The 25,184-nt window shown below is 35.9% G+C and overlaps 2 protein-coding genes across 2 annotated transcripts in view; both read left to right on the top strand.

Moving 5' to 3' along the window:
* Positions 1-642: 642 nt before the first annotated feature.
* LOC127877759 (AP-1 complex subunit mu-1) lies at positions 643-19,813 on the top strand. The gene is made up of 11 exons (XM_052423969.1): positions 643-728; positions 9,588-9,666; positions 10,250-10,474; positions 11,066-11,196; positions 11,569-11,713; positions 13,684-13,810; positions 14,746-14,888; positions 15,963-16,034; positions 16,417-16,575; positions 17,545-17,670; positions 18,021-19,813. The coding sequence occupies exons 2-11, from the start codon at positions 9,625-9,627 to the stop codon at positions 18,117-18,119; spliced, it is 1,269 nt and encodes a 422-aa protein (XP_052279929.1). The 5' UTR covers positions 643-728; positions 9,588-9,624; the 3' UTR covers positions 18,120-19,813.
* A 1,998-nt stretch (positions 19,814-21,811) lies between these two features.
* The window catches only part of LOC127877753 (uncharacterized), a 42,067-nt gene continuing 38,694 nt past the window's right edge, over positions 21,812-25,184 (top strand). The window contains exon 1 of the mRNA XM_052423961.1: positions 21,812-21,947. Coding sequence (XP_052279921.1) covers positions 21,890-21,947 — 58 coding nt within the window. The 5' untranslated portion in view covers positions 21,812-21,889. The remainder of the gene's footprint in view (positions 21,948-25,184) is intronic.

The raw sequence follows: 25,184 nt of genomic DNA, 5'->3' as shown, positions 1-25,184 counted from the left end.
CCAGGACAAGCTCATTTATGGCCATTTTTGACCTTTGAACTCAAAGTGTGACCTTGACCTTGGAGATATCGACGTAATTATTTCGCGCGACACACCGTCCAATGATGGTGAACAAATGTGCCAAATGATTTTAAAATCTGACAATGAACGACATAGTTATGGCCCGGACAAGCTTGTTCCGCCAGCCCGCCCGCATTCGCCAATCTAATAACCAGTTTTTTCCTTCCGAAAACCTGGTTTAAAAACAGAAACATTTGAGTAAGAAAAATTAAGATGACGTTTATGATGTTGATATAAAGCACTCCTCCAGATAATACCCTTCTTCATTTCGACCGCCGATCCAGACTCAGCAGTAACCATTGTTTTAGACACATACAAACTTCAAAAGACTTATAAAGTTTCATTCTATCCAAGATCAATAATACAAGGGAATTAACTACCTCCCCACATACATGAACCAGCCACAGTAGAAGTATTCAAACCCCTTACTCATGTGGACGTCATTGTCCCCCTTATCCACATGTAAACACTTACAATGTAAATAATTTTAAATTAACACCCAACTGAGCACCGTTTGTACAGTCTTCCATCAGTGCTGTACCAGAAGAAGAAGAACCGTACTTGACAGTTTCCCGTTTTGACCGCTATATTCATTTCCCGATTTCCATCATAAATGGGCCGTTTTGACTGACGTCGGATGTGTCAAATTTATTTTTATCATCTGAAAGGTACTTTTGGTGAACGTTTTCAATAAATAACATCGGAATATGATTATTTTTGAACGCCGTGATCTTAAATCGATGTTGTTGTTTTGTTATAAAGACTTGTTCCTTTAAATTTTGTTTATTTTCTCAAATTAGATTCATGTGGCAGTTCGTACCCGTATGATTTCGTTACCTGGCAATCGTTTCTCTCCATACAAATGATACAGATTGTTATTTTATTGAGAAATTAACTTGGTTCTAACAATCTGATTATATTTATGCATATCTTAGCTGTGATAGTGTTAACATTGAATAATAATGCAGTTAATATATCTACTTACTGCAACTTAAAATCTAATTTCATGTGACACTAGTTTTTAGCTCGGCTGTTTTCGGAGAAAACCCGAGGTATTGTCATAGCCAGCTTGTCGTGTCGTGTTCGCCGTCCGGCTCGTACTAAAACCTTAACATTTTGTCATGGCTCTAAAATCAAAGTGCTTCAACCTACAACTTTGAAACTTCATATGTAGCTGCACCTTGATGAGTTCTTCATGCCACACCCATTTTTGGGTCACTAGGTCAAAGGTCAAGGTCACTGTGACTTCTAAAAAAAAAAAAAAGAACAAAATTCTGTCAAGCTTTCATTTATTCAAAACTGCACCCATTATGGGGTGCTCTTGTTTTCTAATGCACTGCCACTGGTACTCTATCTATCTTTACTGTCCAAGTCCCCTTTAGGATATTATTGACAGGTTTTGACTCAACGTTATAAGTAGGACAAATCCAATACTATACACAGGTATTGGGCGCATGGCCAAGCCCTTTAATATGTCATGATATGTCATAAAACATTTTTTTTTATAAAAAGTTAACAAAATTTAAAAAAACATTCTGATATTATATATATTATATCAGATTTTTTTTTAATGAAAAAAGTTGTTTTAAGACATATTGATAGTGTTTAAGTGACTTGGCCTTGCGCCCAATACCTGTGATACTATACATTGCTTAAGTTCTCTTCCTTGTTGATTTTCCATAAATCATATGCTTGCTTGGTATTTCAATATACTTTGGCATTTCCCTGAAAGCCATATTGGGTGCTACTAAGTTAAGCTCATGGAAATAAAAGTAGTTTTTGGAAAAAAATAATTGATCTTGTTATGTGAGAACAGTGATCAAATAGCTGAAAATAAGGTAAAATTAAGCCAATGCATAGCACAGAAGTCATTCTTGATGTGTATTTATTTAACTGAATGATATTCAATAAAGAATGCCGTAAAATATTAAAACAGCAGTGCCCCAGATAATCATTTTGAAAATAGGGTTGTCACCAATTGATTTTGAAAAATAGGGTGATTTCATTCTTGAAATTTTTTAAAGGGTGAATCGAGTTATAAAAATACATACCTTAAAATTATATCTGCGTTACTTCTGTTTAAGCTGCACACTTGTATTGATTCAGTAAAACTGTAAACTATCATAATTAACTTTAATAAACAGATGTTTCATAATATCTTTAACCATTGAAACTGTCCATAATATAAACTTAAAAAAAAATAAAACATGAATGATTCGGCATTTATTGGCTCTTGCTATCTTGGTTCGAAAAAGTTTGCGATCGACTGATATTTTGGTGCAACAATCGCGCACGTCTTTCGACCACTCTTGAACATATTATAAGGCAACGTAATAGAAACTGAAAGTACAGAGGCTTTACAAATACATGCACAGTGAACAACGGATTCAGTTAGATTGAAAATGATGTATGTCGTTGTAAATAATTTGGTCTGACGTTTTATTAGCTCATCTATTTTTTGAAAAAAATTTATGAGCTATTGTCATCACATTGGCATTGGCGTCTGCGTCGGCGTCCGGTTAAGTTTTGCGTTTAGGTCCACTTTTCTCAGAAAGGATCAATGCTATTGCATTCAAACTTGGTACACTTACTTACTATCATAAGGGGACTGGGCAGGCAAAGTTAGATAACTCTGGCGTGCATTTTGACAGAATTATGTGCCCTTTTTATACTTAGAAAATTGAAAATTTTGGTTAAGTTTTGTGTTTAGGTCCATTTTATTCCTTAAGTATCAAAGCTATTGCTTTCATACTTGCAACACTTACTAACTATCATAAGGGGACTGTGCAGGCAAAGTAATGTAACTCTGACTGGCATTTTGACAGAAATATGTGCCCTTTTTATACTTAGAAAATTATAAATTTGGTTAAGTTTTGTGTTTAGGTCCACTTCATTCCTACAGTATCAAAGCTATTGCTTTCATACTTGCAACACTTATTAACTATCATCAGGGGACTGTGCAGGCATAGTTATGTAACTCTGACTGGCATTTGGAAGGAATTATGGGCCCTTTATACTTAGAAAATTGAAAATTTGGTTAAGTTTTGTGTTTTGGTCCACTTTACCCCTAAAGTATCATAGATATTGCTTTCATACTTGGAACACTCGCAAACTATCATACCCATTATGGGGTGCTCTTGTTTTCTAATGCACTGCCACTGGTACTCTATCTATCTATACTGTCCAAGTCCCCTTTAGGATATTATTGACAGGTTTTGACTCAACGTTATAAGTAGGACAAATCCAATACTATACACAGGTATTGGGCGCATGGCCAAGCCCTTTAATATGTCATAATATGTCATAAAACATTTTTTTTATAAAAAGTTAACAAAATTTAAAAAAACATTCTGATATTATTATGTTTTTCATTAAAAAAAAAAATCTGATATAATATATATAATATTATTATATATATTATATCAGATTTTTTTTTTTAATGAAAAAAGTTGTTTTAAGACATATTGATAGTGTTTAAGTGACTTGGCCTTGCGCCCAATACCTGTGACTGGCATTTGGAAGGAATTATGGGCCCTTTATACTTAGAAAATTGAAAATTTGGTTAAGTTTTGTGTTTTGGTCCACTTTACCCCTAAAGTATCATAGATATTGCTTTCATACTTGGAACACTCGCAAACTATCATAAGGGTACAGTAAAAGGACAAGTTGCATAACTCTGGTTGTCATTTTTCAAAATTATGGCCCTTTTTTGACTTAGTAACTTTGAACATATGGTTAAATTTTGTGTTTCGATCCACTTTACTTCTAAAGTATCAAGGCTATTGCTTTCAAACTTCAAATACTTTCATGCTATCATGAGGTTACTGTACCTGGCAAGTCGAATTTTACCTTGACCTTTGAATGACCTTGACTTTCAAGGTCAAATTATTAAATTTTGCTAAAATTGCCATAACTTCTTTATTTATGATTAGATTTGATTGATACTTTGACAAAACTACTCTTAACTGACATACCACAATAGACTCGACCCAAACTATCCCCCGTGCCCTCCCCCCTCCCCCCCTCCCCCCCCTCCGAATCCCTCCCCCTAATTTTTTTTTTAAATCATCTCACAAATGACCACCACACCCTCACACATACCCCCCCCCCCCCCAACCCCACCACCCCCCCCCCATTTTTTTTTTTTTAAACGGTTAAAAAACACAAATATTTATTTTATGCCCCCCTTCGAAGAGGAGGGGGTATATTGCTTTGCTCATGTCGGTCGGTCGGTCTGTCCGTCCACCAGGTGGTTGTCAGACGATAACTCAAGAACGCTTGGATCATGAAACTTCATAGGTACATTGATCATGACTCGCAGATGACCCCTATTGATTTTGAGGTCACTAGGTCAAAGGTCAAGGTCACGGTGACCCGAAATAGTAAAATGGTTTTTGAATGATAAATCAAGAACACATACGCCTAGGATCATGAAACTTTATGGGTAGATTGATCATGACTCGAAGATGACCCCTATTGATTTTGAGGTCACAAGGTCAAAGGTCAAGGTCACGGTGACCCGAAATAGTAAAATGGTTTCCGGATGATAACTCAAGAATGCATACGCCTAGGATCATGAAACTTGATTGGTAGATTGATCATGACTCGCAGATGACCCCTATTGATTTTGAGGTCACTAGGTCAAAGGTCAAGGTCACGGTGACCCAAAATAGTAAAATGGTTTTCAGATGATAACTCAAGAACGCATATGCCAAAGATCATGAAACTTGATAGGTAGATTGATCATGACTCGCAGATGACCCCTATTGATTTTGAGGTCACAAGGTCAAAGGTCAAGGTCACGGTGACCAGAAATAGTAAAATGGTGTCCGGATGATAACTCAAGAATGCTTATGGCTAGGAGCATGAAACTTCATAGGTACATTGATCATGACTGGCAGATGACCCCTATTGATTTTCAGGTCACCAGGTCAAAGGTCAAGGTCACAGTGACAAAAAACATATTCACACAATGGCTCTCACTACAACAGATAGCCCATATGGGGGGGGCATGCATGTTTTACAAACAGCCCTTGTTTATGTTTGAAATACCGTCCAACCATCGCACCCAAGAATCCCCCCCTCCCTCCCTCCCCCCCCCCCCTCCCGAATCCCCCCCTATATTTTTTTATTTTTTTTAAGATCATCTCACAAATGACCACCACACCCTCACACTACTATACCCCCCCCCCCCCCCCCAATATTTATTTATTTTTTTGCATTTCTTTTTCCGCATTTTTGGAAGATAATGTAATAAATGTCCACACCCCCACACTATACACCCCTCTTCACTCCACCCCTCCCTCCTTTGTGATTGAAAATGAAAGGCCCTTCACCTTTAAAAAGAAAATAGATGAGAGGTCTGCACCCGCAAGGTTTGAAATACCGTCTAACCATCGCACCCAAGAATTCCCCCCCCCCCTCCCCCCCCCCCCCCCCCCTAATTTTTTTTTTTTAAGATCATCTCACAAATGACCACCACACCCTCACACTATACCCCCCCCCCCCCCCTCCCCCAATTTTATTTTTTTTGAAACGGTTAAAAAACACATATTAATTTATATTATTTTATGTTTGAAATAGCGTCCAACCATCGCACCCAAGAACCCCCCCCCCTTTCCCCCCCCCTCTTCCCCCCCCCCCAATTTTTTTTTTCCGCATTTTTGGAAGATAATGTGATAAATGTCCACATCCCCACACTAAAACACCCTCTTCACTCCACCCCTCCCTCCTTTGTGATTGAAAATTAAAGTCCCTTCACCTTTAAAAAGAAAATAGATGAGAGGTCTGCACCCGCAAGGCGGTGCTGTTGTTTAACTATGAAATCTAGTCCGCAAAGGGTTTGAATAACTTTGACTGTTTTTGTGCTCTGTCATCCAGGAGCTTGCTATGAAAGTGTCACCGTGTTACGATAATGATTCCAAAGAAAAAATGCCGAAAATGAGCAAAGCATTTGATTATAGCTATTGTACCGTACGCATCGAATTTGATGAATTTGAATAAAAGTCAAATTAGTTGCGTTTTCAATACGAATGATGTTGTATTTCTTTGCGTTTTTAGCTCACCTGAGCACATAGTGCTAATGGTGAGCTTTTGTGATCGCTTTTTGTCCGTCGTGTGTCGTCCGTCGTCAACATTTTGCCTTGTGAACACTCTAGAGGCCACATTTATTGTCTGATCTTCATTGAATTTGGTCAGAACATTTGTCCTAATGATACCTCGACTGAGTTCGAAACTGGGTCATGCTGGGTCAAAAACTAGGTCACTAGGTCAAAAAAAAGAAAAACCTTGTAAACACTGTAGAAGTCACATTTGATGCCCAATCTTCATGTAACTTTGTCAAAATGTTTGTCTTAATGTTGCTTGAGTTCAAAAATTGTTCCAGTCTGTTGAAAATCATGGACGCCAGGGGGCGGGGCAGTATTCCTTATATGGCTATAGAGAAACCTTGTGAACACTCTAGAAGTCACAATATTTGCCCAATCATCATGAAACTTGGTCAAAAGATTGGTTTCATTGATATCTCCGATGAGTTTGAAAATGGTCCAGATCGGTGAAAAAACATGGCCGCCAGGGGGGCGGGGCAGTTTTCTATATATGTATACAGTGAAAACATGTGAACACTGTAAAAGTCACATTGTTCATGAAATTTGGTCAGAACATATGTTTCCTGGATACGACGGTAGAGATCGAAAATGGTTCGGATCGGTAAAAAAACATGTTGTCCAGGGGGGGCTTTTTCCTTATATTTGTATAGTAAAAAAGCTTGTGAACACTCTAGAAGTCAAATTTTTTTGCCTAATCATCATGACATTTGGTAGAAACATCGGTTATGTGGATATCTCGGACAAGTTTGAAAATAGTCGTGAACATTTGAAAACATGGCCGCCAGGGGGTGGAGCAGTTTTCTCTATATGTATATAGTGAAAACATGTGAACAGTCTATAAGACACATTTTTTGCCCAATCTTTATGAAATTTGGTCAGCACATTTGTTTCCTTGATACAATGGTTGAGTTTAAAAAAAAGTTCGGATCGGTAAAAAAACATGGCCGCCAGGGGGGTGGGGGCTTTTTCCTTATATTTATATAGTAAAAAAAGCTTGTGAACACTCTAGAAGTCACAATTTTTGTCCAATCATCATGAAACTTAGTCAAAACATTGGTTTTATGGATATCTTGTTATGATATCTAGGCCGAGTTCCTTTATGGTTTTGGTCTGTTGAAAAACATGGCTTTAAATGGCTTTATAGTGTAACCTTGTTTACACTTTACTATGAAATTAACAATGTACACGTTGAATGAAATTTATGCATATTATGATATTCATGATCTCCATGCAGTCATCTGAATATAAATTTTGCGGATAAGATGTACAGTTAAATTGCCAAATTTTTTAAAATTTATTTTTGTTTCTTTCTGAAGAGGATTATTATGTTGATGATCGGTTGGGGATATAAGTGCAACAAACATATTTTTGCCATCTGCAAACTCTTATCAAATATTATCAAAATTTTAAGTTGTTATATTGATTTCACAGAAAATAACTTAGGGGAGAAACAACTGTATATAATTTGATTTGTGTTTGACCTCCAATCATAAATGTATGACGCGAATGCACTCTTATTTCTCCAATGATCCCATTCATCCACATGCTAATCAGCAACTACTAGTTATTAATTCTCTATTGACCTAGCCTGAATTGTTAATGTGATGTAACAGGCTTGCAGCTTAAAAGCCCTTAGTCCTTAGAAATAGGCCTCAGCTGGGAACTCACATCAAAGGCCTTCAGACTGATAAGAGTGGAACACAAATTGTTATGGCAAAAAGTTTATGGATGTCAGGTCCGTATTTTTGGTGTGATTATCAAAGATTTGTGTTTTAAAAAGGGTTGATAGTTATTTTAATTGGAAATATCTTTGCAAGGTGAGTCTGAAAATAGTTCTAGTTTGTTTAAAAGCAAGGCCCTGAGGTGGGTGGCAGATTTCTTTTTATTGCTATAGTGAACCATTGTGAACTCTCTATAAGTCACATTTTAGTTCAATCTTAATGAAACATGCTGAAAACATATGTTCCTATAATATTTTGATTTACTTTGAAAATGGCTCCGGTGCTCTGAAGAGCATGGTTTCCAGGGGCCAGGGAATTTCTTCTTGTGAACCTTATGATAATATTTATGTTTCATGAAGTACTTTTATTATTTTGAACTCCACCTTCCCAAAATAGTTTAGTTCCTTTGGGTCTCAGGTGAGCGCCTTAGAGCCCATGGCCCTCTTGTTCCTTATATGGCTATAGTAAAACCTTGTTAACACTCTACAGGCCACATTTATTTTCCGATCTTCATGAAACTTGGTCAGAAGATTTGTCCTAATGATATCTTGGATGAGTTCGAAAATGGTTTCGGTTGCTTTAAAAACATGGCCACCAGGGGGCGGGGCATTTTTCCTAATATGGCCATATATCATGCTTTAGTAAAACCTTGTTAACACTCTAGAGGCCACATTTATTGTCCGATCATCATGAAACTTTGTCAGATGATTTGTCACAATATATCTTGGATGAGATTGAAAATGGTCCAGGTTGGTGGAAAAACATGGCCGCCAAGGGGGCTTGGCATTTTTCCTTATATAGCTATAGTTACTCTAGAAGCCATATTTATTGTACGATCATCATGAAACTTTGTCAGAAGATTTGTCCCAATGATATTTTGGACAAGTTCGAAAGTGGTTCCAGTTGCTTGAAAAACATGGCCACCAGTGGGCGGGGCATTTTTCCTTATATGGACTTATGAATCTTCATGAAACTTTGTCAGTATATTTGTTTAAATGATATTTTGGATGTGTATGAAAATGGTTCGGGTCTGTTGAAAAACCTGGCTGCCAGGGTGTTCACTAGTCATGAAAGTTGGTAAGAACCTATTGTTCTAATGACATCTTGGGCTGCACAGAACAGGTCAGTTCAGGGCCCTCTCTTGCCGCTAGGGGAAGCCACCCACAGCCCTCATGAGGGGAAATTTCGCGTCGTTTTGGGCGAGAAGGGGAATTTTAGAAGATCTTTTCACCAACCATTCAACATCTAAAATTGCTATATTTTTAATGTGATTTTCATAAAAATACATTTAATCAAAGGTTAGTAGCACCATACCAGCTGGCAACAAAGGTATAAAAGTAATAAAAAAAACTGTTTTTTAAGGGGGAATTTTTAGCTGAAAAAGGGGAAAAAAGTATACTTTTTTCATGGGGGAAGCCGCCGATATTCCGCGGTAAAAATGGCCAAACGTGGGCCCTGCAGTTCCTTTGAATCTCAGGTGAGCAACTTTGGGCCTTTCAGGCCCTCTTGTTAAACATTTTAATAGGGTGAAAAACGGAAATGCATGTTATTGGGACCTCAATTTTACTCACAGGACACTGAAAATCATCAACCGGAGTTCTAAGGACACCTTAAAATTTGACATTAATGTGAACATGATGTGATACCAAAAAAATATCTTTCCAGATAATTTTAATAAATAAATATACATCTATTTAAGGTTGAAAACAAAGACCAAATAACATAGACACGTGAAGATGTCGGCATCGGCTGTGTATATATTGGACATGAAAGGAAAGGTATATGATCCACATCTTTAGATTTACTTATACTTTTTTGTCTGAAGAATAAATTTGTATCCATGTTACAATAAATTTATACCGTATGTTCATGAAGTGCTTGCTGGATAATTTATTGACAGTGAAAACTTTGGATAATCTCATTGTATCCTTATTTCATATAGCATCAGTATTTTTGTCCAACAGTCTTCGAAATCCACTCATGCCCTTAAACTGGGACATGTAAAAATCTGGTTATTATAATTTTCTCCTGTCTGACCTAAAATCATAAAATGAGAAAACTTAGCATTTATTATGTGTTTGTTTTTTTTGCAACCATCCTTCATTATTGCATAATGTATTTCCTTTAAAAGTCTTCATGATAATCATCACTTCTATATGTAGATATTTTTTCTAGTAATGGAAATGTAGGGGATGGAATATGATATTACTTGTGCTATGCCTGAATAGCAATCGCTTTCAAACCATTATTATTAAGTTTATGAATTCAGTAATTTGGTGTTCTATTCTGTTATTTTCAGATGATTAATTTAAATAAAATTAAAGTTAAAAAAAAATCTGATCTCATTCTGCCCATGTGTAGGTGCTGATATGTCGAAACTATCGTGGTGATATGGACATGTCAGTGGTGGACAAGTTCATGCCAATGGTGATGGATCGGGAGGACGAGGGTCAGATGTCCCCGATCATTCAGATTGGGGAGGTAGCCTTCATCTACATCAAGTACAACAACCTCTACCTTGTGTCCACCTCCAAAAAGAACGCCAATATTGCGCTTGTCTTTTCATTTCTTCATAAATGTGTTCAGGTGTGTTGTTATCAAGTAATTATAGGTTTTGCCACTAAAATTAATTTACAACTTCCTATATAGCCATTACTGCCACAAGAACATTAATTGATAGAATTATATAATTATTTCACTATTAACAGTTTTCTTCCGACTTAAATTTCATGATTACCAGGAAATCAAAACTTATCAGAACATAGTAAAAGGTAAATAAATGAACAATTATCATCATAATCTATCATTATGATTACTGTAAGTAAATTCAAAGTTGAAATAAGCATTACATGTATGTAAGTTAGACCCAAATTATTTCAAATATGAGCCTTGTTCTAGGAAAATTGGGCTTAATGCTTATGTGAAGGTGTTATCCCAGATTAGCCTGTGCAGTCTGCACAGGCTAATCAGGGATGTCACTGTCCGCTTTATAATATTTTTCATTTACAGGAAGTCTCTTTGTAGCAAAAATCCATGTAAAGCAGACAGTGTCGTCCCAGATTAGCCTGTGCGGACTTCTCAGGCTAGTCTAGGAGTAGGATGACACTCTTCGCACATATATTAAGCCCAGTTTTCATGTAATGCTGCCCATATAATGTTCATAGCATGTGTTTGCAGATATTCCTGGAGTATTTCAAGGAATTAGAAGAGGAAAGCATTCGAGACAACTTTGTACTCATTTATGAACTTCTGGATGAGGTCATGGACTTTGGGTTTCCACAGACAACAGACAGCAAAATTTTGCAAGAGTAAGAAATTATTCAAAATATTCCATTTCCCTCGATGAATTTTCTAGTACGTGAAAAATCAGATTCTCATTCCAAGCAAATTCTATAACTTTTATATTATATGACTTTTATTACTTTTTAGAGATATTTTATTTGAATCACTTATATACAGGTATGTCATTCAAGTGCTTTACATTTTTAGTTAATTTCACTACCGGTAAATGTTTAATTTTTTTATTTGAAATTTGGAGGTAAAAAACTGCATGTTATACAAAGTAATGTACGGTAAATCTTTGAATTACTGGTTTAACAGTACACAGAAGTTTCATTCATTTTCCTGGGTGCATTACTTAACTTAATTGGATGCAGGTGAATTATAAAATGTGACTGCAGGTTTATTACCCAGGATGGTCATAAGCTGGAGATTGCACCCCGTCCTCCTATGGCAGTGACCAACGCCGTATCCTGGCGCTCAGAAGGTGTCAAGTACAGGAAAAATGAAGTGTTCCTTGACGTCATTGAATCTGTCAATCTCTTGGTAGATGTCATTTCATAAATTATAGTAACGCCCACTTTAATCTAGTACAGTCAATCTTGTATTAAGAGACCACTCAAGGGAGTAATCAAAAGTGGTCTCTTAATAAAATGGTCTTTAAATAAAAAAGGCCATTCTGGAAGAATGCTTACCCTCAATTTTAATCTATATAAAGGATAATCTCTTTTGTCAACAATGATTTTAACTTTTATAATAAAATGAATATAAACACAACACAAATGTACATAAACAATATTTTACTTATAATGTATTTTATTTTTTCACTTATTATAAATTATCATATATTATAAATGAATTGTGTGTACATATTTATTTGCAAAAACAACATCGACAAGGAAATATTTTTCGCGTTTGTTTTCACCTGACACATAATTTTCCACGTCTTCAAGCACCTCGGCTTTACGCTTAAGACTGTTCTGAATTTGAGTTTTACCGACTCCTAACTCATCTGCAATTTTACGTGCACTTTTACTATTTGACAATTCCAAAACCCGAATTTTCTCGTTCAACGTTAACACTTATTGTTTTGACATTTTAATTTCTGTATGTACGCTTAAGGAAATCTGACTCGATTATGATACATAATGAGCTGAAAAAATTAAAACACGTCAATTGAAAACAAACAAACAGACCTGATTGGAAAATTTATTAAGTAAATAACAATGTGATTGGCTAACAAATATCTACTAATTAGCATAATTACAAATTGGTAATGTACGGATTTCGACAGATGTTGCCGATTAATAGTTTATTTTCCGCACTTCTCAGGAAATGTTTGTCGCGTACAGTGCATTGTTTCTGCACCTGTTATCTATACTCGAGAAAAATCGGCGTTGTCTCTTATAGTTCCACATTATAAACTTTTTAAGCTGTAGACTGTGCGTAAAACGTTCCTCTATTATTGAACTCAATAAATTGATATGCAGTCTACAACAATACCGGTCAGAACAGGTCAACGAGACAAAGCATAATCATATTGGTTGGTGTGAAAACAAAGCAGCGGTGTAACAGTACATCTTATCGGCTTAGATAAACAATTAACACGAATTTGTCTCTGAAAGATCAATGCATTAACCACTTTTACCTCCTAGTGGTCGCTCAATTCAATATTTGGACATCAACATACATAGAAATCAGCGGTCGCTGGTCGCGTAAGACAAAAGTCGCTGAATTCAATATCATTATACAGCGAAAAAGCTCCGTGGGATTTCAAAATGGTCGCATAAGACAAAGGTCGCTTAATACAAGTGGTCGCATCCACAAGATTGACTGTACTTGTGAACCATATTAATATAACACACTTAGTTTGTGTCCTACATTCATTATTGATTATTCATGCACATGCTAAATTACAGTTAATTAGTTAAACTGTCTATTTATTTAACCAGAAATATGTTGGTGTAGTTTTTGTTCGCTTTGCTAAATAAACATGGATTTAGCAATACAAAAAAGGCAGGTTGCCTTGAAAAAGCAGGTGACCTTTTTCGTGAAAATGTTTCTGTCTAAAGTGCCTGCTTTGTAGCTTTGATCTATGCATTAGCAAAGAGCATTTTATTGAGCTTTGACCTGTAAAAAATGTGTAATATTGAGCTGTGACCTGTACGGAGTGCATGTTATTGAGATGTGACCTGTAAAAATGTGTTTTATTGAGCTGTGACCTGTACAGAGTGCTTGTTATTGAGATGTGACCTGTAAAAATGTGGTTTATTGAGCTGTGACCTGTACAGAGTGCTTGTTATTGAGTTGTGACCTGTAAAAAATGTGTTTTATTGAGCTGTGACCTGTACTGTGTACAGAGTGCTTGTTATTGATATGTGACCTGTAAAAATGTGTTTAATTGAGCTGTGACCTGTACGGACTGCTTGTTATTTAGATGTGACCTGTAAAAAATGTGTTTTATTGAGCTGTGGCCTTTACAGAGTGCTTGTTATTGAGCAGTACTGTGTTTTCAGGTTAGTGCTACAGGGAGCGTGCTGCGTAGTGAGATAGTGGGGGCCATCAAGATGAGGGTATACCTGTCAGGCATGCCAGAACTCAGGCTGGGGCTCAACGATAAAGTGCTCTTTGAAACAACTGGAAGTAGGTCTGACAGAGGCTCTATAACTATGTTTAGGGCTATATGTGTAGTAAGAATATCGTAGGAATGATCCTTGGTTTACTCATTCAAAGTTGTTTAAATCTTTTGGGTCCATGAAATGTTAAAACTTCTAAAACTTCTCTTAAACCACAAGAGTCATGGAAGTTGTGTGTTAAATTGTCTTTTTTGTGATTGCCATTTGTCCGTTGTGCGGCGTCAACATTTGCCTTGTTTGCACTCTAGAGGCATCATTTATTGTCCGATCTTCATAAAATTGGTCAGAAGATTTGTGCCAATAATATCTTGAACAAGTTTGAAAGTTGTTCCTGTCGGTAGAAAAATATGACCGCCAGAGGTGGAGCATTTTTCCTTATATGGCTATAGTAAAACCTTGTTAAAACTACATTTATTGTGTAATCAACATGAAACTTTATCAGAAGATTTGTTCTTATGATATCTTGGACGAGTTCGAAGATGGTTCCGGTTTGTTGAAAAATATGGCAACTAGTGGGCGGGGCATTTTTCCTTATATGGTTATAGTAAGAACTTGTTAACACTCTGAAAAGTCACATGTTTAGTCCAATCTTTATGAAACTTTAGTCAGAACATTTGTTCTAATGATATCTTGAATGAGTTTAAAAAGGATTCTGGTCTGTTGAAAAACATGTCCGCCAGGGTGCGGGGAATTATAAAATGTATACTTTTATTGATATAGTAAAACCTTGTTAGCACTCTTAAAATTACATTAATAGTTCTTTTTATGAAACTTGGCGAGAACATTGGTTCTAATGATATCTCGGGCTGCACATAAAATCCCAGTTCCTTTGTATCTCAGGTGAGTGACTTTGGGCCTTTCAGGCCCTCTTGTTCTTATATGATATTTAAATAATCATAGCATTTGAAATCAAGTTTTGTATTTCCTTGTTGTGTCCTTCAGGAGGCAAGAGTAAGTCAGTGGACCTTGAAGATGTCAAGTTCCACCAGTGTGTGCGCCTCTCGCGGTTTGAGAACGACCGCACGATCTCCTTTGTGCCACCCGACGGAGAATTTGAACTTATGTCCTACAGACTGAACACACATGTGAGTAGCATTTTATTCAGTGATAGTGAAATATTTTGTTAATGTTGGCATTATTCCTGAAGTCAAATTTTGAAATGATATTGTACAAATTGTATAAAATAATAAATTATTGTAAAGTTGCTGCAGAAATATATTTTCTATTTTCATGATTGTACTTCACATAATGTTTCTTCAACGATCTGTAAGTTTGTTGACATTAATTATGGTATATACTCCATTTCATTTCAGAAGTTCTAAATGTACAAAACATAAACTAATCAAAAACTGTATTATATTTGATTAGTTTGATTACACTGACTGTATTTGTATGTGTACTGAACTTTTGTTGAATCTCTGGAAGAGTGTTCCTTTTAACTCATATTCATTTCATGAATATCTGTAATGAACAAGTTGTCATTTAAAAATATTTTACTGAACTTACATTTTTGGCATCAGCAAACACAAAATACAAGTGAAGGACATAATTCAAGCATATTATTTTTCTATAATTTTCATAAAATTCCAGTTATTTTCTTTCTTAACTTCCTCAGCAAAATGTAACACTACATTTGACAGATGTACTGATGTGTATATGAGCTAGTCTCAGATAAAACCGGGCTAAAAGCATGCCTGAAAACTATCTTCCAAGATAAGTCTGTGCTTATCAGGCAAATCATGGAGGACAATTCTGTATAATACCGGTAGTTTGTTTTGTTACAAAGAAGTCTCTTTTAACCCTTTCAGTGCTGGAAATGAATTTTGAAGGCCTTTGCAAACAGTTTGGATCCTGATGAGACGCCACAAAACGTGGCGTCTCATCAGGATCCAAACTGTTTGCTATTCTGATAGTATTCTTTGAAAAAAAAATGAAGAAAATGCTAATTTTAGAAATTCAGCAGACAACATTTTAGCAGACGACAAATATCCCAGCATGCAAAGGGTTAAACAAAAATCCGGTCTAGGTGGAAAGTGTCGTCCCTGATTACTGGTAGCCTGTGTGGACTGAACATGCTTATCTAGGATGATCATTTATTCACATGCATTAAGCCCTGTTTAATATGGCAGGCTTATATTAGAGTTGAGATCATTGTGCAGGTGAAGCCCCTGATCTGGGTGGAGTCGGTTATAGAGAGGCACGCACACAGCAGGGTGGAGTATATGATCAAGGTGAGATGGGACTGCTTGTACAGTGATTTTATATCATTACTTTGGAGTATCATTAAATTGATTGTGTTTCTGAAAGGTGGTTTCCAGAGATTTCAATAATAATTAAAATAAATTATCCAACTGAATTACTTGTAATCAGTTTTATCACTTTTTAAATTGTTTTTCTTATTTTATGTTTAAAAGCATACAAAATTACTATTAAGTTTTTGTGATTATTAATAAACAAACAATTCTCATTGAAGATTTAGATTAGCTTAGTAAGGGTTTTACTGATTATGGCAAAAAAGACCTAAAATCAACACTCTTTGTCATGTTATTCCACATTCTATTAAAGTAGTCAGCTAGTGAATGTAATTCCTTCACATTGTTTCTGTATTACCAGGCAAAAAGCCAATTCAAGCGCCGATCTACGGCCAACAATGTTGAGATTGTGATACCAGTGCCCCTGGACGCTGACACTCCAAAGTTCAAGACAACCATTGGCAGTTGTAAATACGCTCCAGAATTAAACTCCGTTATTTGGACCATCAAGTCTTTCCCTGTAAGTTTACTGTATATAACAGTTTACCACTGCAAATTAATCTGCAGGGCTGTGACCTTCATAACACAGATATGTTTGTTGGGGTTCTGTATTATTGTCATACCCAACAAGAATAGAATCACAGGTTTTAGAGCAGACTTTTTTTAACTGAACAGATTTATAATATTCCGTACCTTCAATTTTATTTGTTTCTCCTGGTACCTTTTAATGTTAAAGTGTTTTAAATACTTAATGTTTTATATAAGGATGTAAAAGTGTCAATTCTTAAGTGAATTTCAATGGTGAAAAGGAATACATAACGTGTGTTGACTTTCTTCAGCAAGACCTTATTCAAATTTATTTAAAATCCTTATTATTTCGTAAACATTTCAATGGTTTGGCTTTTCATCCTTGACCTGACAATGACCTTAACCCTTGAACATGGTAATATACTATTACTTTGGTTATGTTGGTTTCCATACTGGAAGAAAGTAAATTGAATATACCACTGCATTACTGTTATGTTGTCATTTGCCACATGCAACAACTAAACCGAGTATATGTATATATTAGGAGATTATTCGTTTAAGTCTTGAAAAATTCACATGTCTCAGGTCTATCTTGGAAAACTTAATAAACATTATTTAAGTATAAATGGTTACAGGGGAATATGGACAGTATTTCTGATTTCCTTCGCAGTAAAGAGTACTTGATGAGTGTTGAGTTTTGTTGACCATATATTATTTGTTGATTATGTTTTGTGTGTAAAACTAATCATATCAGTAAAGAGAGAAAAGTCAAAATTATCAACTTAATTGATTAACGTTTGATAATTTTCTAGCAGGTTGGTAATGAGTACATGATACATGCTCACTCATGTTAATTTAAAAAAAAATCATAATGCGTTGTGTTAATTTAGATTTAACTGAGCAGGCCATTCAGGCAACTTTTTCAGCTTTTATAAATTGTTTCTATCTAATGTGCTTGCAGGGTGGTAAGGAGTACATGATGCGTGCTCACTTTGGATTGCCCAGCGTGGAGACGGAGGACCAGGAGGGGAGACCACCCATTTCTATCAAGTTTGAGATCCCTTACTTCACTGTGTCCGGAATACAGGTATAGCACTTGGGCTTTCTAAATATGTTGGGCACGCTTTTGTCCTTGATTAATAATGAACAATAGGCTATCTAATGTTAAGGTCTTAAAAAGTTTGTTTTTTTCCTTCGTACAGTTGTGACACTTAGTTGGCTGAATACGCTTTTTTGTATTTTGTCAATGCACAGAACCATTAGCAATGACAAAGTTATTTTATGTCAATTATTATTCCACGAGCGATGATATAATCTCTGTCAGCCTTTATAGATACCATATGTTTATGTACTTAAGTAATTTAATAATTGTAAATCTGTATGCATTGCCTTTTCATTCACCACATTCACCATTAAGTCGTCTCATTTGTTTGTCAGGTGCGTTATTTGAAGATCATTGAGAAGAGCGGTTACCAGGCGTTGCCATGGGTACGATACATCACCCAGAATGGTGACTACCAGCTACGTACCAGTTGAGCCTTGTGCAATATTGGAGGATAAATACCCCGCATACATTAGTGTTAAGTTCGTGGATAGAACTGATAATTGTGAAACATTCCTCAGTTTGTATTCCTTCTTGAAATAGAATCATTTGATTTTTTTGTCCTAATTATTTTTACAGGTACCTGCTACTCTCTGTGTTGTTTAATTGTTATTTCTTTGTGACATTGTTAAGAACATTTGGAAAATATGCCAGTGAACTTTTGAAAAAAAAAATGAGTATATTTAATAGCAGAAGTATATCTTTTGCCTCATAGGTAATGAAATTTTCAACAGCAGAATGCTGACTTGTATCCTCTGTTTCATGTCAGCTATGTTCAGTCTGTTCAGATGCAACTTAATGTTATTAGCGTAATATTCTTTGTTTAACCAGTCAGTGTGAAAGAAACGTATTGCTTGGATGCAAATATTTATTCTTAACACAAAGAGATTTATTGCTTTAATTGGCTTAAGTTGCAAGTTAATAAGTGGTTATTTGTTATAATGTTGACGTTACCAGCAAATTTGTTGCCACATGATTCCAAATATTTACATTTAAATGCCCCTCTGGAATCCTAATGATGCTGAGAAGCATATAGGGATTGGCCCTCCCGTAGTTCCCCTCCCGTAGTTCCCCTCCCGTAGTTCCCCTCACGTAGTTCCATCTGTTTGTTGGTCTGTATGAGGTTAACCATAAAAAAATCAAAGCATGCAACATTTTCTTTAAATCCTACAAAACTTCTATTCTTGCATGGATTTTCTTAATGAATACACTCCACTCATCGTACCTCATTATGACCTAAGCATTGACCTTTTTATGCCCCCTTCTTCAAAGAAGAGGGGTTATATTGTTTTTGGCCTGTCTGTCTGTCATTCTGTGTGTCTTATCACTAAACTTAAACCTTGGTCATAACTTGCAATATTGAAGATAGCAACTTGATATTTGGCATGCATGTGTATCTCATGGAGCTGCACATTTTGAGTGGTGAAAGGTCAAGGTCATCATTCAAGGTCAAATATATGGCTTCAAAGCGGCGCAGTAGGGGGGCATTGTGTTTCTGACAAACACATCTCTTGTTAAATTTAACTAAATCTGAAATTGAATATTCTTAGTCAACCAAATTAAACCATTTAATTAATATTATACATTCTTACTAATAAGCTTTTATTCTTCCATTAAACACTCTCCAGACTCTCATCATGATTTTGACCAAACTTTGGACTACGACACATACCGGTACTCAAATGGGCAAATTACAAGGCTTCCATGGGAGTGGGTGGGATCAGGGCTTTTTTAACAAAGCTCTTTTTTGTGAAATCAAATAATTCTTCTAATAATATGTGTCCGAATCCCAAATAAGCTTTTTTAAATAACATATGTAAAATTTAGTGCATCAGTTGATGCTTTCCTGTCATTTAAAATTTACAATAAATAGTTTCAAACAGTGCAAAAATAACAGCTATCTTTTTTAATAATTGATTGCGGATTACCCATAATATAGAAAATGTAGCAGTTAATTACTAGCAATATTCTGTTATATTTAAAACGCGATAGTGCATTACAGAATGTGTATTTAGGTATTCAAATTGTTTTATAAATTATGTGCAGATAAACCTCTTTAATACATGTGCAGTGTTATGTGAGAGTATAATGTATTTACATTAAATAATAAATAAACCATTAATGTGAATTATTGTAGTTGTATATTGTTGTACGTGTACCGCTAGCTGTGTAACACTAGGTGCGTAACTTTGTATTTTATTAAAATGTCTTTTAAATTTGGTACCAACAATGCGCATTTCATATGTTTTTAACTTACTAATTGTGTTACAAACTTGTAGTGGTTCCACAGAAGCTGAAAATGTGAGTACCCTTATTGTGTTCCAGTACTTTATCAACTTGTATAACCTGAAATTTTCGACTATTTTGAACAATATTCGCCAGTTCCAGCTATTCATTTTTTACTGAAAAATATCTTGAAGTGGTCCTGTGCTCGGATGTGGGGTAACTGGGTATTTATTTTTTGCTGAAAAAATATCATGTCGAAGTGGTCCTGTGCTCGGGAGGTGGGGTAACGGGGTACCTGAAAGGAAACCTCGGTGTCAGGTATGGAGATCAACCAAATTAACTTGCAACTGGAGTAGGAATTAAAACCGGATTTCCTAGATCTGTAGCGCATGTAAAACCACTACGCTAACCGGACAGTCGGTGTTTATTCAGTGCTTTCAAAAACATGTGCAATCGGAAAGTGTTACATGATAACCAGCTCTGAAGGATGGCCCATATAGGTGGTGTAGACATTAAATCTTAATGCTGACCGACACATTTGGGAATTGATTGAAAAGAACGAAGTGCCGAAATACGATGTAAAGAGATCTGGATGATTTAGACATGTTCATGCTCTCAAAAAAGTAAAAATAGTTAAACACATGTACTAAAGGCATATTCCAACGTGAACTTCCTAATTGAAAAGATAAACTTCAAAAATCGAAAATGCAAACTAAAGAATTGTGTGATTGGAAAGAGTCGATCGAAACTAATGTCTTAAAGTACGCACGCAATTCTGTTACAGGTATGTTTTAAAAAATGGAAAACGTACTTCAAAATATCGGTAAAGATTCACATTATCGTTGCCACAAACAAATGAAAACAAGGCGCAACATTTTAAATACAACATACATCATTCATGGCAGCAAGTAGAACGAAGAGCGAATAATGCTTAGTGAGCTTTGAAGAAAACAAGTTGACGCACGCAATTATGGTACAAGTGCGTTAAAAAATGTAAATACTTCAAAATATAGGTAAAGGATTCATGGCAGCAAGTAGAACGAAGTACGCAAAATGCTAAGTGAGCAGTGTAGAAAACAAGTTGGCATATGAACGCCGTAAAATATGTGATGCGGTGAACGTGTCAGCGTTATAATCATGGGACTTAAAAAACCTCATTGTGTCATTATATTATGCGTCGTGTGTATTTTTTCTACTTTACATGTAAGCAGCATCGAGTAGTTTACCAACCTTGTGCTTGAATGTTTGTAATGGTCGAAATACACATTTGATTTGAATTTGGTTATCCACATCGCCGTCTGTGCCTTTGCTTTTACCTTTATTTATTTTGGAATTTACGATTCAATTTTTCAATATGATATGATACATCCCATACAGCAACAACTTATTGGGCATTTTCGGACTGCCAGCTGCTTGATTTCAATTTTAGCGTCACAGAATAAGCACAATTTCAGTAATATATGCACGTATCATTAGTACAAAGCAGGAGTACCGGTAAATAAACTAAAAATATGATTCTGTAGTAATTCAACTGCTCTGATATTGAAGTATTGTGGTTAACTTCACCCAACATATGTATGCGATTTAACGCTTTTGGTTTTTGTCAGTATAACCTATAAATGTTATTTGGTTGGAAATATGCAATTTTTATAAAAGCGAAATAACATTTGCTTAATAAAGCGAAACTGTTAACGCACAAAATGGATTGGTACTTTTTCCCCTGAACAATAACCAAGCGCGCATTGCATATTACGCTATCACATATTTCATACCATAATGTACACATAAGCTTTTACTTACAACATACAACCGATGAAACCCACGTCGCTCTCTGGTTCACGCGTACACTGTACATCGGCGTGGTTTCACAAACCGGTTGCAGAGGCTTGGACTTTGGAGTCTGATAATGAGCCATATATAAAGCGCGACTGGGCACTTTGAACCCTAAAACATTGTTACCACTGAGCGTGGTTGATTGATGCCCATGGATTGTCGTTTACCCATCTTGCTTGCCCTAGCGGTAGGCATTCACGGGGGTACGTTGCATTTTGCTATATTTCTCTTGTACTAAAATATAATGTATATTTTTAGTACAAATGATATATTTAATGGAAATTATAAACAAAAATCTTTTAAGTTTATTGGAATTGTATAAGCTTTCCAATTTTACTTGTCGCAAAGTTAAGCGCGTTTGCTGAATTGTTACATAAACTAACAAAAACATGCGTACGTTACATTTGTATAACGTACACACCATGAACTTTTAAGTGTTGTAATTGCGCAGTTCATCTGCGACATTGTAAACATGACATTAGGTCATTATTCTGCCAGTATTTTAATATGAACGAGTTTTAATAACTTGAATGACCACAGCTCATTTTCAAGCTAATATTTGTATAAATAAAACTAATTACATAGTTGACGTTTTTGTGCATTGTACATACGGTAAATAACATGAAGTCATCTGATTGATTTCCTTATAAATGTTGTTCAGTGCAAGTTATATAAACGTTTTTGCAATTCATTTATTAGCTCATTTGTGAACACGACTATTGTCTTAATCGATATTAAATTATACTATAAACACAGTCATTTTTTTGTTTGTTTTGCATTAATAGATTTTGCGTTCTCAAACAATCATATTTAATTAATTTGGAAATAGTGCTTGAAGCAGAAAATGTAATTATATGTGTCGTGTTCTGAGAAAACTGGGCTGTATGTGCGTAAAGTGTCGTCCCAGATTAGCCTCAGCAGTCTGCACCGGCCAATTAGGGACGACACTTTCCGCTTAAACTTGATTTTTGGTAAAATGGGACTTCCTTCAAACTAAAAATACCATAAAAGCTGAAAGTGTCGTCCCTGATTAGCCTGTGCGGACTACACAGGCTAATCTGGGATGACACTTTACGCACAAGCATTAAGCCCAGTTTTCTCAGAACAAGACACATATTATGATGCTTAAAACTTAATGTATAGAAGAGGAAATCATTGCTAGTATGACTGATATTTGAAAATTAAGCTATTCTTTGTTCAAAATGTTATCGAAAAGTTCGCAGTATTTGAATTTTGGATGACACTGTCGCACGCAAACAAATCTAACTTCAAAACCTTGTTCCATAGATATCCACTAAGTTGATTATAGATGGTTATGTTTTCGTGATATTGTTTTAACCTTTTTGTACAAATTTGGACATGAACGAAAGTTAGATGGTATTCTGTTTTATTTTAACATGACATAATTCAAAATTTGGTATCTCATTATCTCTAAGAACCGGTTCAGCAGTTTCACTACTATTATATTCTTGAAAAATCAAGGCACACACTTTTAATGCTTATTAAATGACAATGATTTAGTAGCGTTTCTATTTGATAAAAGGCATTAAATAATAACGCCGATGTAGGAAGTAACTTTGAAAATATTGTCTCCGCAAACTGAACAACGCATCAAGTGGATTTTTACGCGATACCATGATGCGCGTTAAAATTCTATAATTCAAAAGCAGGCAAAACAAACGTTTTAAAAGCTCAAAATTTCAATATCAGAGAAACATAAACATTGCACAAGGATTAAGATTAGTAAAAACATGCTGAAACATTGATACACATACAAGATAAAGGTAAAGACACTTTAAAACAATACTTGCATTTCCAGATGTAAGGAAACTTGTTTACTATTATTCTCTAGGGCTAATATCTGTAACGTTCTGGATGTCAGAGAGCGTGTTCGTAAACAAAGAATATGCCAGTTAAATTGACCGTTACTGATTGGTTATCAACGCTTTCGATCTTGGCAACAAACTAACTGGAACTGCTTTCGTAATCTAGTTGCGTTAACGATTGCGATCAGCTGATCGTTACGGTGCGTTACGTCATTGACGCAGGTTGCTGTACGGGTTACCCGCTGTGCTGATGGAATTAAACTGACATTACGGAATCCCTCTGGCCAAAGACCTATAGATTACATGGATAATGTAATCTATAGGTCTTTGCTTTGGCTATTCATCATGACATCTCCGGTGATCGTGTTTGTTCTGTCGATTACTATTAATTAACCTTGCTGTGCGTTAAACTGCAATTGGCTTGCTCGTTCAATGCACCGTTCTTAGACAAATGACGTTTGTTTCTAAAACATAGATGCAATCAAAACGCTGACTTTGTACAAAACACTTAGTCAGAAACCAAGTAATTTGTCGGCATCTATTCATTCAAAGAAGTATCGAAAACAAGAAGCATTGCTTGCGCTCATTGGGTCATTGTCGACCTGAAATGGCTTTAAGTCACCCGGGGGTGACTAGAAGCCGATTCATGTCACCCTGGGGTGGCTTGAAGCCGATTCTAGTCACCCGGTCGGCTTGAAGTCACCCCAGGGTGACATGAATAGCTTGAAGTCACCCTAGGGTGACAAGAATCGGCTTCGAGTCACCCCCGGGTAACTTCAAGCCACTTCAGGTCGACAATGACCCAATGCGCATTGCTTGCTGCTCAATAAACTATGTGCACGGGCATGTGTACATCGATTTGCTGAATTGTAACCTGATGAGTATAGAATAAGTTCCTTGGATACAGATTTTGAATACCTCAGCTGATTTTGATAACAGTATCACACTGTCAAATCGAAAACAAACGATACATTATTGTAACATCAAACGTAATATTTTAATTATCACACAAAGCCCTGTTTGTAGTGTGTGTAGTGTTAAGAAAAAGGGGGTCATTAGTGGTCAACGAACAAACATCACGCCATAGTTTTAATTTTGATTATTGCTGTACTTATCGCAATATATATATCAAAGTATACGTGAACTCTGTTTAATAGAGATACGGTATCTCAGCTGCTATCTACATGATAAAGGTGTGAAATATATTATCAGCCCGAGAACAACTGGTTACTTGTACGCACCTAATTTGTTACGTGTAATCTCTTAAAATCGTAAATTTCTTAATGATTAATCTGTGATAACAATACCTCTTATCGAAGCGATGAAATAGTACATCGTCCACAAGCGCAACAGAATACGTTGACACTATGATTTTGTTGTGCCCTTATTCGGATAACAATAGATGACCGCACAGAGAGTTATTTCTGCTGACCTTATGGCGCTCTTGTCAGGTCTTTTGCTGAAATGCAGGTTTTTAGTACAAAACGCGGTATATTTACCGAACGATCGCTGCAACCGGATTATGGCAACAACAAAGACGAAAATGTCTTCGAATATTTTACGTTGAGGTTAAACTAAATGTGAATTTGCTATAAGATTATTCAAGCAGGGCAT

The sequence above is a fragment of the Dreissena polymorpha genome, chromosome 4 (genome assembly GCF_020536995.1).
Source record: "Dreissena polymorpha isolate Duluth1 chromosome 4, UMN_Dpol_1.0, whole genome shotgun sequence".
Taxonomy (NCBI): domain Eukaryota; kingdom Metazoa; phylum Mollusca; class Bivalvia; order Myida; family Dreissenidae; genus Dreissena; species Dreissena polymorpha.
The sequence above is the reverse complement of the archived record's forward strand: the minus strand, read 5'-3'. Positions and strand labels throughout refer to the sequence as shown.